Below are 16,070 nucleotides of genomic sequence, written 5' to 3'. Positions count from 1 at the left end.
GGTGTCCCCTTCCCGCCTCCTCGTGGCACCTTCCTTCAGAGAGCACAGGCCGGTCAGGGTGGGGGGCTGCTCCCCCTTTTACTTCTCAGGGCTTCTCGCTCTCAAGCTGAAAGCAGGTGGGCCTGGGAATCAGGAGACCCCAGCTGTGTGACCGGAGGCCAGTCACTTGGCCTCTGAGTCTCAGCTGCTTCAACCAGGAAAGGGTGGTGGTGTTGACAGTGATTGCCTTGCAGGATTACGGTGTGAAGCAAGAGATAAGAAGGTGCTCAAGATACTTCTAGAATAACTCCTCCATTAGACAGCCACTCTGCACCAGGCAACCATTTAGCTGTGAAAATTATATAGCTGATCTATCTAGTATACTGCTAACAGAACTATAATTCTGTATATCCAATCTCACATCAGTCTTGCCAAGTAGGGGGTATTGATGCCTTCTCACAGTGGGAAGAGAAAACTGAGGCTCAGCGAGGTGAATAACTCTCCACAGTCACTTCCATAAGAAGTGGAACCGTAGGCAAATATTGAATCTTTGTGAACGTGAAGCATTCTCCCACTGATAAAAGATCCAGTATCCCCTCTTCTATGCATCTTGGAACATAACAGCTCTCCTTACTCTGGGTTTCAGGTCCCTGCACCCACCCAACAGGGAAAGCCTGCTCAGAGCTTGAGCTGCAAGCAGACTGTCCCAGACCCCAACCCTGCCCCGCATCATGCCTTCACCCTTGTTGCCTGCTAGGATTAAAAGGATCACATTTTCTTATTTTCCTTATTTTGCTAATGAAAACCATGGAGTCTGAGGTTGGCTTCATTTTTCCTTTCTTATGTTTAAGTCCTCATTGTGACTCTTCTCAGGAAGGAACTGGACCCACGTGTGCTTTCCCATCTGCTTGGCAATGCTCTGGCCAGCAACCGGTCAGGTCCTGGGAGAAGTGCCCTGAGTCCAAGAGACGTCCTGGCTGTCCACTTTCCCTAGTGCCCTTTATGGGTGGGAGCAGAGTCCCTAGACTGACTCAGATCCATTTGACAGACCAGGAATTGAAATCTCAGCACAGGTGAGACATAAAACAAGCTCCCTATTTTTGAACACCTATTGCATACCAGACAATCTTTATGGATTCTAGAACCCAGGTTCTATTCCTAGCCATTCATAATAATCTTACAAAGTAGGCATTATCTACACTTTATAGATTAGGCTCGGAGAGCTTAAATAACTTGCCCACAGGCACACAGTGAGTACAGAGAATCAAGTTTTGAACTCAATTCTGACTGACTCCACATTCCACAGAACTCAATTCTGACTGACTCCCACACTTCTCTCATGATTCCATGTTGCCTGTTTGTCTGTTAGAGAGTGGACTAGCCTTCCCCATGCCTGCCGTCTTGACTCTGGTATCTGCGGCCGGGGTTCATGGTCTTTATGGCTTCCTCTTAGAGCTGAGGCTGTCCTGTTTAGACTTACACTCAGGGTCAAAGACAAACTGTATCATTCTTTTTCTGTTTTTCCTTTGTTGCTCCACAATGCTCAGAAAAGGGCAAAAAAAAAAAAAAAATTCCTCCCTAGTTGGGATGGTAACAGTGGAGGTGTGGTGGAGATGATGTAGATGATGGTGATTATGGTGGACATAGCGCTGTTTGTGGTGATGGTGGTAGTGAAGGAGGAGATGATGGTGGTGGTGGTGAAGGTGGCCGTGGTCAGGGTGTTGGTGGTGGTCATGGTGATGTTGGTGGTCAGGGTGATGTTGGTGGTCAGGGGGATGATGGTGGTCAGGGTGATGACAGTTGTCATGGTGATGATGGTGGTAGTGATACCTCACCCTAGGCCCCAAACTTCCCCTTTACATTAGCAAAGATGTCAAGTTTGACCCGAGATCACTCACCTTTCACTCTCCTTTGGGATCGTACGTACCACAGAGCAGATAACCCCTTCATCGTTCTCATTCTGGCAATGAACTGAAAGAAGGAACGCAGCTGCAGCTTGAATAGGACCCACCTGCTCTCCCACCTCAAGACCTAGAAACACTTATGGAGGGAAGCTAATTAGGGGCTGTTATGATGATAGATAACTGGCAGTGGGAAGCAGTTATTAATGTGGGATATCCATCTTGGTAGTAGGTGCCTGACCCCTGCAGCAGATTCTAGCAGCTTCCCCAGCCCTGACATTGTTTAAACTAGAGGTTGGCAATCTTTTTCTGTAAAAAAGGTAGTGAATATTTTAGGTTTTGCAAATACCTGGCTCTGTAGTGTGATAGCAGCCACACATGACACATACACAATGCTCTTTACAAAAATACTTGGTGGACCAGATTTGACCCATGGTCAAATTTGCTAACCCTGGGTCTACACCTCCCTCTTGGGGGCTGGGATCCCTTCCTGCTTCCCTCTCCCACCACCAGCTCCATGCACTGGCCCCTTAAGCTCTCTCCAGAAGCCATCTGTTTCCTTCCCCAGATGACTCTGATTCCTGAGCCTCGGGCTCATGGGGCCTTCTTTCTCATGACTCCCCTTAAGAGGCCTTTCTCTGCCTTTATGGACAGACACTGGTGCTACTGCAAGTCCTTACCATTGACATACAGTGGGTGTTCCTCTCCACCTGCGGCTGGGGGCAGATTCGGGGTGGAAGGGGCCCTAGGAGATGCAAAGGCACAATTCACTGAGCACCCTCAGAGAGCAGACTGGACAGTGGGGACAGAGAGGCTGAGAGAAAGAATGTCAGTTACCTTTAAAAAATTGTATAAAATTACCTTTAAAAATTGTATAAAAAATTAAACTAAAAAAAAAAAAAAGAATGCCAGGAGAGGTTGCTGGAGGTCTGAGGCTGGTTTGTTAATGACGGTTAATTCACAGGTCTGGACACGGTTAACTTTTTTTTTTTTTTTTTTTTTTTTTTGCGGTACGCGGGCCTCTCACTGTTGTGGCCTCTCCCGTTGCGGAGCACAGGCTCCGGACGCGCAGGCTCAGCGACCATGGCTCACGGGCCCAGCCGCTCCGCGGCACGTGGGATCTTCCCGGACCAGGGCACGAACCCGCGTCCCCTGCATCGGCAGGTGGACTCTCAACCACTGCGCCACCAGGGAAGCCCTGGACACGGTTAACTTTTATGGGACGTTTCCTTTGAAAAATACCCCAGAGGGGAGGATGGCTCCATGGGAATCACAAACTGGGAGGAAGCAGGGTCAGAAAGGATGGGTCCCATCCTTGCATCGAAAGGGCTCAGACTCACCAGTCAGGCTGCTTTTCAGAAGGAGGAAAAGCTAATAACTTTGACAACATACCATGTGCCAGAAACAGGGCCAGGGAATTCAAATACAGCGTCTACTTAATAGCAAACCTCCTTACCCAGGGACAAGCACAGAGCTGGATGTCACAAAAGCCCCCCTACCTAAATCTTTGGTGTCTGATGTTCTTCACAACCACCTTGCAAAGGTTGATACTGTGATTTCCATGTTTTAGATGAGGTGACTGAGGTTGGGAGAGGTGACTTCTTCGAGGTCACACAGAAAGTGGTGGAGACAATCTTAATCCAGTGTGTATACTTTTTCTCCACTAGCATGCTGCCTCTGTGAAAGCAGGCGTTTCCAGAACTTTAAAAATTAGCTCTTGGGATAGGAATTGGGTCACAGGTGGATGTTGGGTCACCTGGCTCATGCCTGGTGGCCAAGAAATATTCGTTAGCTCTAACAGCAAGGAAGCATCAGAGCTGTCGGGTAGCACCTTTGGACATGGCTCCTCCTGTGAAACCAAGAGGGCGTTTGTGGAGACTCAGAGAGGCCTCTGATGCTCGTTTGTCAAGGCTGTGTTTCTGAGTCTCCATTCGCGAAGAGCTCTGTGACTTTGATGGAGCTGTGTTTTATGGGAGGTGTGACGGTGGGAAATGAGATGAACGCTTTTAAGCAAACAACCAGAACTTGCACACTTAGGTAACTGCTACTTCCAAGTAGACCTCCTGTATGACCACATCCTTGTCCTAGTAATTCCATAATTGGTCAAAATGTCTTGAACCTTGCCTTCAGAGATACAGTCTGTGGAATATCTTCAGTGGTGGCACATTTGTGTTTGCTGAGGAATGGATATGCTGTCTGGAAATGGTTAAGGGTCTTCTAAAGCTGGGCATGAAGAAAAAAGCTGTTGGACTGTGTTTCTTGTGTGGCTATGGAATTGGGCCTGAAGGTGGTTTTCTGAGTGACATTCTAAGGAAGGTTGTGTGCCTCTGAGCTTCTGAGATGATAGGCCCACCACCAGGAGTCTTATTTTCATGAGAGACAGGTTCCTTAACAAAATGGAGCCCAGGTGCTCCCAGACTGGCAGTAGGGGCGGGGTAGGGGAGTGGGAATGGGTGGGGAGGCAAAATCGCCACATGAAGAGGGACGTTCCTTTGTTCCCTGTGAAAGGCATCTTCCTCTTGAAGATCTTTCACCAGTGACTGTTCCTCCACCATCTTGTTCGGGCCTGGGAGGGAGATGGCTGTACTGTGTTGCTTTGCCTTTAACTCTCTGACCCAGAGGTGAGTGGGCAGAAACACCCATGCTATTGAGACCAGGCTGGCTTTATGACAGGTGCAGAGACGGTAGAATTCACAGATCTTCAGTTCATGGTTCCCTACTCCAGCTGCTTCCTCATCTAACTCTGGGCCTGGCTCCATCTTTCTCCCACTGCACGGGTATACCTTAAAGCAACTCTGGCCTGCCTTCATGAAATCTAGACTCAAGACTAAAGGAAAGGAGAGATGAGAAGTTAGATGGACAAAGGCTGCTAAATTAAAAAGGGGAGAGGAAGTCGGAGCCTGGCTCAAGCCCTAACTGGGGTGCCTGGTGAGGTAGTGGGTCTAGGGCTGGGGAGAGATGCTTTCAGGTATCCTGGCTGATGGTCAGGGAAGACTACTTGGATTGCAGGACTGGGTGCTCTTCCTCAAAGAACAGTCTGGCTTAGCTCTCAGAACTCATCACAAATTCCTTAACTGAAGGAGCTGCCAATTTGAAAAAGCAAATCTAGCCGGAGGTCTATGAGAACAATTACTTTTGCCCTTGGCAAGTGGAAAATAAAAATATTGCCCCCAGGGAGGAAGAAGCAGGTGGATTTGAAGCCCTAGGAATAAACTGGCACCAGATAGCTTTGGCACTGGGAGCCATTCCCTTCAACACAGCCCCAGGCAAACAAGGGTTAGAATAAACTTGTAGCCACCAAAGGTGATTGCTTTGAAAGCCAACATTTGTGCTTAATTATCATGACCATGACAGGAAGAAGAGGAGAGTCAGGGATTTCAAAACCAGTAGGTGACCTAGAAATGCCATTTATCTGATTATTTTCACTTATTTCTCTCTATAGAATTCTCTCCCTATAGAATTTCTCTCATCTGAATTTTAGCTAAACTTTTGGCCTTTCGCTGCTGTGGCCTCTCCCGTTGTGGAGCACAGGCTCCGGACGTGCAGGCTCAGCGGCCATGGCTCACGGGCCCAGCTGCTCTGCGGCATGCGGGGTCTTCCCGGACCGGGGCACGAACCCGTGTCCCCTGCATCGGTAGGCGGACTCTCAACCACTGCGCCACCAGGGAAGCCCTTAGCTCAACTTTTTATGACTCTGATCAGAGGAATTACAGAATGGATAACAGGAGCAAAGGCAGTGTGGGAACCTGCCGGGGTGATGCACTCAGAACAGAATGAGAATGTACTGAGCACCCACTCAGTGCCAGGCTAATACATCAGGTATGAGACAGATGTCACCTCACTAACTCAGACCGTACAACATCCCAAGAGGGAGACATTTAGTGAAACTTGAAAGGAGCTGGCCCAAGGTTACTGAATTAGCAAATAGCAGTGCTGGGACCGGGCTATTCCCCAGTGCTCTCCACCACACTTCCTTCCTGATGAGTTGACAGCCATGGACTCTCACCCAGGGCACACCACGGCACAGAAGTGTGTATGCGTGAGCATGCACGTGCACTGGAGTTCTCACGTCTTCTTTCTCCTCCGCTAAGCAGGCCGGAGCTCTGCTGACTTTAACAAGAGGACTGGAGGCCTTGGGTTTGTTCAGTACATTCACAGCCACAGACTGTCTTCCAAATGTGAAGGACGTTGATCTACACCTCGTTTGGCTTGTAAGAAATCCTGTTTGTGCCTTCATTCATGCCCCAGTGGGCAGGAGTGTGTCTGTGAGCTCTCTGGGTGATTGGGCGTGTGAGACGCTGTGTCTGTGTGTGTGAGCTCTGGAAGCTGTAAGTGTCCCTCCTGGGGCCCCTTTGTATGACATGCAAAGAAAAGTCCCTCCTCTTCCCAATACCCAGAAGTACGCGGTTGGTCCTGTCAGCCTCTGGCTTTCCAATGGCTGGGCTGTACCTGGCATAGGGATTCGGCAATCGAGAAAGCCAGAAAGAGTTACTGACCGGTTTTTCTCTGGGGTCTGAAATACCCTAGAAGTGCAGCAGCAACGACCATCATGCCAGGCAGGCTTGCAGGCAGCCAGGGAACCAGCCAGTTGATGCTAGTGGGGACAGAGAAGACCCGAGGACCTGGGGGGTGAGTAGGGGTGACCATGAGCGTTGAGGATGAAATTAACAAACGCACCCCAGACTGGCACAGGAGAGGCAGAGTGGCTGGCATTAGTGGGAACCCCCTGGCCTGAAGGAGCCTTGCCAGTGGGAATGAGGGGCGGATCAAAGGATGTCCACATGGATGGGCAATTCCACGGAAGACCATGTGGCCCTCCCTCCACGGTGCCCCTCACTCTCTGTGGACTTCATTCTTTCCCTGCCGGGTTCAGTGGGCAGGTGCTCCAAGCGGGGTCCATGCTCAGTCAGTCATGCAGTGCCTGCTCTGTACCCAGCATGGCGGGAGGAACACAGAGGAGTGAGATCTGACCCTGGCCAGCTTCCTGGGGCTCACAGCCCAGTTGGGGGACAAGACTTACCATCCACGGAGAGTGTCTCAGGCTTGCTTGTCTCTTTGGAGACGCTGTTCTCAGCCTCGCAGGTGTCGTCCCCAGCATCCTGCTCTGACATCACCGGGAAGAGGAAGGAGACGGCTCCACCATGGGGAGCCACGTGGTTCCGCAGGGTGTCCCCATTGAGGTAGAATGAGGATCGGAGGTGAGGAGCTCCACAACTCGGCTGGTGGGTCTCAAGGTGAGCAGAGGACGGGACACAGGAACCGGGGCAGCACACAGTTGGAAGGGTCAGCGGGACCCCCCGGGCTTCTCCCTTAGGAACCCCTCCCCACATTCCCAGGGGGCCCCACTGCCCAGGCCCCTGGGGAGGATCTCCCCGTCCTCCCCTCACCCTGACCTCCAGCTGGGGACTCTGTTTCTGGACCCAGCCACCCTCAAGGGCCGCCTCACACCAGTAAAGCCCAGAGTCTCCCTCCTCGGCTGCTGGGATGCAGAGTTCTGGGTGGAGGCCCCTGTCCTGCAGGGTGTGGCCCTCCTTGTGCAAGGAGAAGAGGAGCTGCCAGGCTGACCTCTGGCTCCCCTCACGGGGGAGTGGGCTCCGGGCTCCCCCCACGGAGCTCACGAGAGGGGTGGGCTCTCAGCACAGGAGGCAGGAAGAGCTCTGGGAAGAGGCAGCCCGCAGCTCAGGAGGGGAGCCCTGGACATCGAGGCCCCTGGAGTCTGAGGTGAGGTCTGAGCTTCGGCACATCCCGGGCCCTGCCCTGTGCCTGTGGGAAGTGCTGTCACTGTCTCCCAGCACCTGGCCTCTCATCCCACACACCAGCTCTGAACCGACTCCCACAGCCCTGAGCCCCTCTGGGGTCCCAGAAGGCCAGAGACAGAAGGGCCTTAAAGGTCACCTAGTGCTCAGAGGAGAAGGGTCTGGCTCAGGGTCTCAAGGGGGGCAGCATTAGGGCTGGTTCTTCCCTTTCCCCACAGGGCATCTTCCCCCCCTTCCCTGGCTCCAGACATGCCCCATGGGGGGGGCAGGGCATGTGGACAGCATCCTGGACACCTCAGGGCCCTGCAGATTGGCCCAGCATCAGGGGAAGCCAGAGAGAGGGGCGTTGCCCAGAGCGCTGCTGACCTGTAAGACCAGACCCCTGAGCAGCACCCTTCCCGCTCCCCCCAGTCCCCCAAGTTGTGACTCACCTTGGACTTGAACTGTGACAGTCCTTGAGGTTCGTCTGCCCACATATTGCATGTATGTCACCTGTCCAGTGCAGCTGTACCGGCCACTGCTGTTCACTGTTGCTGTTCCCGTGGACAGAGTCTGGCTGTCCTTAGAGAGATGGAGGAATTTTCCGTCCCTGTAGAATTTCACCTGGGACAGCTCTGCGTTCCTCCTTCCCCAGCAGCGCAGAGTCAGGATATCCCCTTCAAACACGGGGTCTGGCTGCACTTGGAGGCTGAGCCAGGCTGTGAGACACAGAAGCAGGGTCACCCTGGAGCTGCAGGTCCCTCAGTCCCCCAGCCTAATGCCTCCCGCAGCCTAATGCCTCCCGCAGCCTAATGCCTCCCGCAGCCCTCCCTGGGATGGAGGCTCCTGGTCAGCTCCTTCACAGCTGCCACTGTCTCCCAGGCCTTCACGCCAGCCCACGGCCCGGGCTTCTGCTTTCCTGCACCCCTCTTTCCTCTCTCCTTCCTCTGCCCTTCTCCTCTATTCCCCCCTCCCCTCCCCTCCTCTCCCTGTGCCTTCTCTCTGGCCTCTTTCCCTCCTACCCTCCTTGTCTCTTTTTTTTTTTTTTTGGCTGTGACCAGAGATCTAACCCATGCCCCCTGCGGTGGAAGCGCGGAGCCTTAACCGCTGGACCTCCAGGGAAGTCCCCCTCCTTGTCTCCTTTTATACTGCATTTTCCTCCGCCACCTTGACAAGCCTGAGTCAAGTTGGATTCCTTCCATCTATTGTTCTGCTTCATTCCTCCTTATTAGATTCTCACTCCCCTAGATGGGTTTCTTTTCCTCTGGTGACTCCAGTGCAGCTCTTTCTTCAGCGTCCGCCTCTGATGGGAGCTGCACCCCTGTCCACCAGAGAGGAGCTGGAGGGGTGGGTGTTGGACGTGCCACGGCCTGGGCTCGCTCCCTCCTGCTTCCCTCATCAGGTTTCCCCAGGCCCAGCCTCCATCGGCACTCCCAGCAGTGAGGTTCATTTCCACCACAGTCATGGTGCAGGAGCTGTCATTTCTGTCCTCATTTCTAAAATGCATTTTATGTCCTGACATGGACAAGAAAAGAGCTCCTGGGGACCCAGCATCACCTGCAGGGCAATCCCAGGCTGGCCTGGCCCCAGGACATACTCCTTTGATCCCAGACAGCCTCAGAAGCCTGGGAGTAGTGACGAGTAATCAGACAGGGAGCCCTGAGGAGAGTCCCAGAACATCCTGCCTTTGTCTGGATCCACCTGGATCCCTAGACCCCATTCCCCTCCCCCTAGACTAGGGAATGATGCTCACAGCCCAGCTGAATAATGGGTCTTGCTTCCCTGGCTGCTCTTTCTAGCAGCACTAACTACTGGTTTAGATTTCCCTCCCTGGCGTACACAGAACATGTCCTTGGAGGTCAAGAGGTTTCTAGGCCAGAGTTTCCACCTACTTGACAGAGACTCCATGGAGTTCAGTGGGACAGGATGGGCGGGAGGGCAAAGGTAGCCAAGAGAGAAAGAAGGAAGATCCCCAGAGAAAGATGCCTGCTTCTTTGAACATTAGAGGGATAGAAGGGAGTCCAGAGCCTTGATGAATGGAGGTTACCGGAGCTCCAGAGCCACACTGAGAGGAGGAGATTGAAGCCATTGCTACTTGTAAGGGAGCCGGACAGTGGCCGAGAGCCATTCTTCTGGGACTTGAGTCACCCTATAACTATCCTCGGCCTGAGAGAGTAGAGTGCTGGGCTTTTCCTCTTCCTGGGCATTAGTGAAGACTCCTGAGGAAGAAGCCTAGGCAGGTGCTGCTCTGAAGATGTTTCTGGGGGACCCAATGGCCCTGACTTTTCCCCGTCCATTAAGTTTTGGCCCAGAGACACACTTGGAAATGAAAGAGACATAGACAAGACTCACCAGTTTTCCCTACGCAGGGAACTGCAAGAGAACAAAGTGATAGAATTCGATTAAGTAGCAGAAAAAGCTTTCTGACAAGGAGGACTGTCACCTCATAAATGGGTGCTAACATCCATTCAACCAGTCAACCACCCAGCCCCCTAAGCACCTAACTATCTAAGCTGCCCAACCGCTCAGTCACCCAGCCACTCAACACCCAGCCACCCAACTATCTAACCACTTAACCACCCAGTCACCCAGACATCCAGCCACCCAGCCACTCAGCCACTCAACTTTTACGGTGGACCTGCTGCCCAGAATCCTTTACCTTATCTCAGTTCAAATGCCACCTCCTTAAACAGGTCTTGCTGGGGGCCCCCAGTCAAAAGAATTCTCTTCCATCACTATCACAATACCCTATTGTATTACCATCAGAGCACTTATCACCGTTTGAAATTATCTTATCATTAAATTGCCTACTTGTTATCAACTGTCTCCCTCTGTCTAGAATGTAAGTCCCATGAGACCAGGTACTCTGCCTGTCTTGTTCACTGCGGTGTTACCTATGCCTAGTGCCTGTGCCTGGATCGTGGTCTGTGTTTAACAAGCATATACTGAATAAATGCATGAATGCTTTCCTTTGTGCCCACTCATGCGGGGCAGGGAACAAAAATAGAAAACATAGGACTAGATTCTTACGCTAATGTGCCGAGGGTCCAATTTACACCTCCAGAAGAACTCAGACAGCAAAGGCAGGACCTGATTCCTGTGGTCCATCTGTCCACAGAGCTCTGGGGAATAGAGTATGGGAGTGATCAGAGGAAAGAGGTGAGATTTCCCTGGAGGTCGTGGGACGTGGACGGGCAGCTCGGACGGATAAGAGAAGTATCAGCGGGCCAGCGCATCACACACCGTGTTGCACCTTGCATGCATTGCACTAATGCTTCTAGAGGAACCAATGTTTGAGGAGAACAGGTGGCCAGGAAAGAGAAGCCAAACCACAAAATGATGACAGATGAAGTGAGGCAGGTGTGATCAGTCCAAGGGATGGAGGACCCTAAATTGAGGGGCGCAGTTGCATATAAAGCAGTGGAGCGTATTCTGGGCTTTGGGGCAAGGGGTGAAAGGATGAATGGTGTGGGGCTGAGTGCAGTCAGTCCAGCCTGTCCCCAGGCATTTACCTGTGCCCTTCATTGTTGGGTGCTGTGCAGAACCCTGAGAAATGCAAGAATGGCCTTGGAGGGGGTGGGTGAAGACCCCCTCAGGAGATGTTTGGCGTGTTCATTCACAGGCTGTCATCCTTGCTGTCCACGTGACCTGGGACACATTCTCTACCTACTCAGGTTAACTCACCTGCAGGTTCTCAGTGTGTGCAGAATCTCTTTCTTACCATCCCTCCATCCCTCCATGTCTAAACACATCTTCTATGAGCTTGGTGTAGTGGAGAGCATGCAGGCTTTGGAACCAGACGACCTGGACTAGACTCATGAATTCATCTCTTTCTATGTGACCTTGGACAAGTTGTTTAAAGTTCAAGAGCCTCCAGTTCCTGGTTCTGTCTGCATAACAGAAAAGATAATAGTCATTTTTCCCTTACAGAGTAGTTACATAGATTGTATCAACCCTCTGCCTGGGAAGGTGGTTACTACATTGACTGAAAGCAGAAAGAAGGCCTGACCTCAGAGTGACTAAGTAAGACCTTACTGGGTAGTGATGCCTCCCCTTCCTTTCTCTTCTCCCCTGGAAAACGATTTTGCAGCTACAAAGCGAGGAACAGACAGGGTTGAGGGGACTGACGCCTATAACAAGAGAGAAGGCATCCAGGGAACATAGGCACTTCAAATGAGCTCGTGTCCCCAGATCCTGATGACTTGCTCTCCAGGGCACTGCAAGACCTTGTGGCTGTGACTGCAGGACCACAGTGTATAATCAAGACAGCCGCCAACTGGGGACAGAGTGGGCGACACCTCCCTACAGCAGTTCCTATAAAGAAGACCCGAGGGCCTCAGTGAGCTGCAGGCTGAAGATGTGACAGCGTGATGAGATAGCTGAGAGCTATTGTCACGCTAAGTCGCACAACAGAGTCCCGAATGATGCAGGGAGCAGCCCCACTGAGCTCGGCACTCAGGCCACTATGGGAGGGATGAGAAAGACCAGCTCCTGGCCCACTGACAAAGCCCTCAAGATCAAGCAGACTAGGACAATGACCAGAGTCTAGAAAGCAGTTCCTATTAGAGGGATTGGGAGACATTTATCCGAGAAAGACGGGAGAGAGTACACAGGAATACACAGTGGCCTTCAAATACTTGATGGGCTAAGCTTAAAAGAAGGGAGAGACTTGTTACTTCACAGGGCAGAAGTGGAACCAATTCACGGAAGTTAGATCGGAGAGGCAGGTTGCAGTTCAACATGAGGAACTATGTCACGGTCGAGTTCTACCACATCGCAACATGCTGCTTTGCCAGGTGTGGCTGCCATGCAGCTGGGAGGGTCGTGTGTCACAGATGCTGTGTTTGCACATGGGGGGTGGGTTCCAGTATTGAGAGTGAAACTGGCTAATGCCCAGCTCAGAGGAAGATCAAGGTTCATCTCCTAAACTTTAAATACATCTTTAGCGTACAGCCATGTACCAGCATGTTCAATGTCAGGCCTTCTAGCCTCTTGAATCCCTGATAGCCAATACTAATAATAGGCACCATTTATTGTGTGACCATGTCCTGCCAGGCACTTTACATGAATTTTATTTTCTAGTTTTACCTGATTAGAATCCAACTATACCCAGACTAGAGGTAGTGAGGTAGAATGGAGAAAGCACGGGGTTTGACATCATATGAACTTGGGTTTGCATTGTTACCAGGGTAATTTTGCTCTTGTTAGCAGCGTAATTCTAGGCAAGTTTCTTAAACATTTTTGAACCTCAGTTTCCTCAACTGTTTAATAGAGATAAAAAAAAAACCCTGCCCTATAACGTCCTGAAGGTTAGATGAGATAATGTATGTACAACAAAGCAGGTATTCAGTGTTTTGTTTTCTCTGTCTCTCTGTCCACATCTGAGAGGAAATAGCAGCTTTACCTTTACGGTAACTCCGTTCCTACACACTTAGCCGTGGGGTCTGAATCTTAGGCTGGCTTTCTGGGGTCCTGAGCCTCAGGTGTGACTCAGTCCTGCCTGGGTTCCCCATACTCTGTCCACTAGTCAGCCAGTCACTGACTCTCCCTCCCTCTTCCTTTGCTCTCTCCCATCCAGATCCTGGGGTACACGCTGGGAAACTCTTAGACTTTATCTAGTCAAGTCCAAGGGCTGTTCCTTTCACAAGGAAGTGATTTGCCCTTGGCAACCTCTCCTCTGGGGTGTATCCGGGCACGAGGCCATCCTGTCCCTGCACTAACATGAGCACTGACCTTCTCACTTGTCCAAACGGCCATTCATAGAACACACAGGGCAACACGGTGATGTCGGGGAAGGAAGAGCCCTGAGTGAAACAGGTGTTTTCTTCCCAGGGGATAAACGCCCACAAACTCTGTCTAGGAAGCAAGTGCATTTAGGAATGGTTTTGCTTTTCTGGTTCAATGAAAACAAACAAACTTCTGGGACCAAGTTTAAAACAAAAAGTGAGTCAACTCAGAAACCGTAAAGCACTATGTGCCCAGACTTGTTCCTTTTAAGTGTAGCAGGGGGACAGTAGATGAGCCTGAGCCGAGCCTGGGCCGAGCCTGAGCCGAGCCTGGGCCGAGCCTGAGCCGAGCCTGAGCCGAGCCTGAGCCGAGCCTGGGCCGAGCCTGAGCCGAGCCTGGGCCGAGCCTGAGCCGAGCCTGAGCCGAGCCTGAGCCGAGCCTGGGCCGAGCCTGGGCCGAGCCTGAGCCGAGCCTGGGCCGAGCCTGAGCCGAGCCTGAGCCGAGCCTGAGCCGAGCCTGGGCCGAGCCTGGGGGAGCCGAGGAACTCACCCCACAACAATCCTCTGCCTGGAGACCAGTCCCTGCAGTCACTGGCAGGGGCGACTGGCCCGGGGGTGCTCAGAGCAAGGAGAGTGGTATAGATTCAGAAGAATGGAATTGAACCTTCGTATCGGTCCCCATGGACCAGTCAGACCCAAATCAGAACACCCCCGCCACCCTCCACAATAGAGAGAGGGTGTAGGCAGAAGAAGAATGGTCAGTTTGAAGGGGGCTTTGGACACTTAGAGCATAAACCTCTTGACCAGGTGTGAAACCCAGTCATTGGTGACTGGTTCTAAGAAAAAGCTGAGGCTTCGGGGCTTCCCTGGTGGTGCAGTGGTTGAGAGTCCGCCTGCCGATGCAGGGGACACGGGTTCGTGCCCCGGTCCGGGAAGATCTCACATGCCATGGAGCGGCTGGGCCCGTGAGCCATGGCCGCTGAGCCTGCGCGTCCGGAGCCTGTGCTCCGCAACACGAGAGGCCACAACAGTGAGAGGCTCGCGTACCGCAAAAAAAAAAAAAAAAAAAAAAAAAAAAAAAAAAAGCTGAGGCGTCATAAAAACGTATCTCCTTATAAAACCCCATGTTTTGCTCCTGTTGCTGACAGAAATGCACGGAATTGCTTTTTTCCCATTTCCCCGATCTCTTCTCTTACATTCTGGCAGCCTCCTTCCCTTCTATAGTATCGTTTTCCTTTCAAAATAGCACTGATGGATATTTTAACCCGGTTTCACAGGGTAAAAGTGTCATTGGGTCTCAGCATGTGATTTTCTGCCTCCCTAAATTAGCTCTGATACATCGAAGGGTTGCCCTTCCAGGAGCCAGGAAAATGGGATAGGAAACACCAGGACTCCCCTACGTCTCCATGCCCATCACTCTCATCCCCATCACTCTCAGGCACGCCCATGTGCACGCACTTGTCTCAAGCTCCAGCCATAAACCCACTTGAACTAGGAAAGGTGAAATAAGGAACTTCGCGTCTTAGGAACGACTCACAGTCTTTGGTGCCCAGAAGAGGATGCTGGCGCTTGGTGACTTACCGAAGAGCAGCGCAACTGTCCAGAGCAGCATGGGGCCTGGCCTGGCGTGGAGGAGGGAACCCGGGGCAGACTGAAGGCAGGGGTGAGACTGGGAGGGACAGCATCTAGGCCACAGGCACAGGGGTGGGTGGGTGACCCCCTCTGACATGGGTGGTGTTAGTGCTTGATAATCTAAATACGGGAAGTGGGAAGAAACTTTAAAAGCTCAAATTGGTATTTCTTCTTTGGTAGAAGGAGTGTTACAACCAATGAATTTTCTTGACCGTAAAGCATAAAGGAGTCAGGTAAGCAACAAGCAAGCACTTTTGGATGCTCTCTCTGTGGTTTGAAAAGCTTATGCTAGGAACTAGGGTGGGACAGGGCTGTGGAAAGACCCAGACACTGCCAGGATTTCCTTGGCCTCAGCATCACTTAGTCTGGAAGGTAGCACAGCTCTAGAAACACTAAGATCATCCACTCCCCACCCCGAGTGACCTCTAGTTCTCCAAGGTACCCTCTTCTTCAAGGAGAAATGTGTCTGGACACTGCAATGAGGCAGAGAAGTGGAATCGTGAAAAGAGTTCACAGGACTGTGAGCTCAGGAGAGAATCAGGGATTGATGAGGTTGGGGTAGAATGGGGCTGGAGGTTCTGAATCTGAGGCTTTAAGACTGTCAGGTTATTATTTTGAGAAGAACCATTCATTAAAAGACACCATTAGGAGAGTGAACAGGCAAGCCACAGGGTGGCAAGGTATTTTCAATACATATGGCTGACAAAGGACTCGTACCCAGAATATAAGAATTTCTACAAGTCAGTTAGAAAAAGATAGACCACCCACTAGAAAAATGGGCAATATTTTGGATAGGTACTTTACAAAAGCAGATATCCAAGCGCCCAATAAACACAGGATAAGGAACTTGACTTCATAAATCACTGTGGAAACGCAAACTTAAACTGCAGTGAGATACCACCACAACCCCCATAAGAATGGCCAAAACTATAGACAACCAAGTGCTGGTGAGGATGTGAAGCAACTAGAACTTGCATATACTTCCACAGGGAACATAAATTGGTACAACCACTTTGGAGAACTGTGTGGCAGAATCTACTAAAACTGAACATATAGATGCCTGATGACTGAGCGTTTTCAGTCCTACGTATATGCAC

The 16,070-nt window shown here is 51.4% G+C and overlaps 1 protein-coding gene across 1 annotated transcript; it reads right to left on the bottom strand.

Annotated features, from left to right (window-relative positions):
• Nucleotides 1-3,691: 3,691 nt before the first annotated feature.
• On the bottom strand, nucleotides 3,692-14,953 carry FCRL6 (Fc receptor like 6). Its single transcript, XM_060013638.1, has 8 exons — nucleotides 14,923-14,953; nucleotides 9,968-9,988; nucleotides 8,003-8,334; nucleotides 7,227-7,456; nucleotides 7,135-7,182; nucleotides 6,901-7,094; nucleotides 6,377-6,502; nucleotides 3,692-3,729 (listed from the first exon to the last, which is right to left on the bottom strand). Exons 1-8 carry the CDS (start codon nucleotides 14,951-14,953, stop codon nucleotides 3,692-3,694), a joined length of 1,020 nt encoding a protein of 339 aa, XP_059869621.1.
• Nucleotides 14,954-16,070: the final 1,117 nt, after the last annotated feature.

The sequence above is a fragment of the Delphinus delphis genome, chromosome 1 (genome assembly GCF_949987515.2).
Source record: "Delphinus delphis chromosome 1, mDelDel1.2, whole genome shotgun sequence".
NCBI classification, from domain to species: Eukaryota; Metazoa; Chordata; class Mammalia; order Artiodactyla; family Delphinidae; genus Delphinus; species Delphinus delphis.
This window is presented reverse-complemented; position numbering and strand designations above follow the sequence as displayed.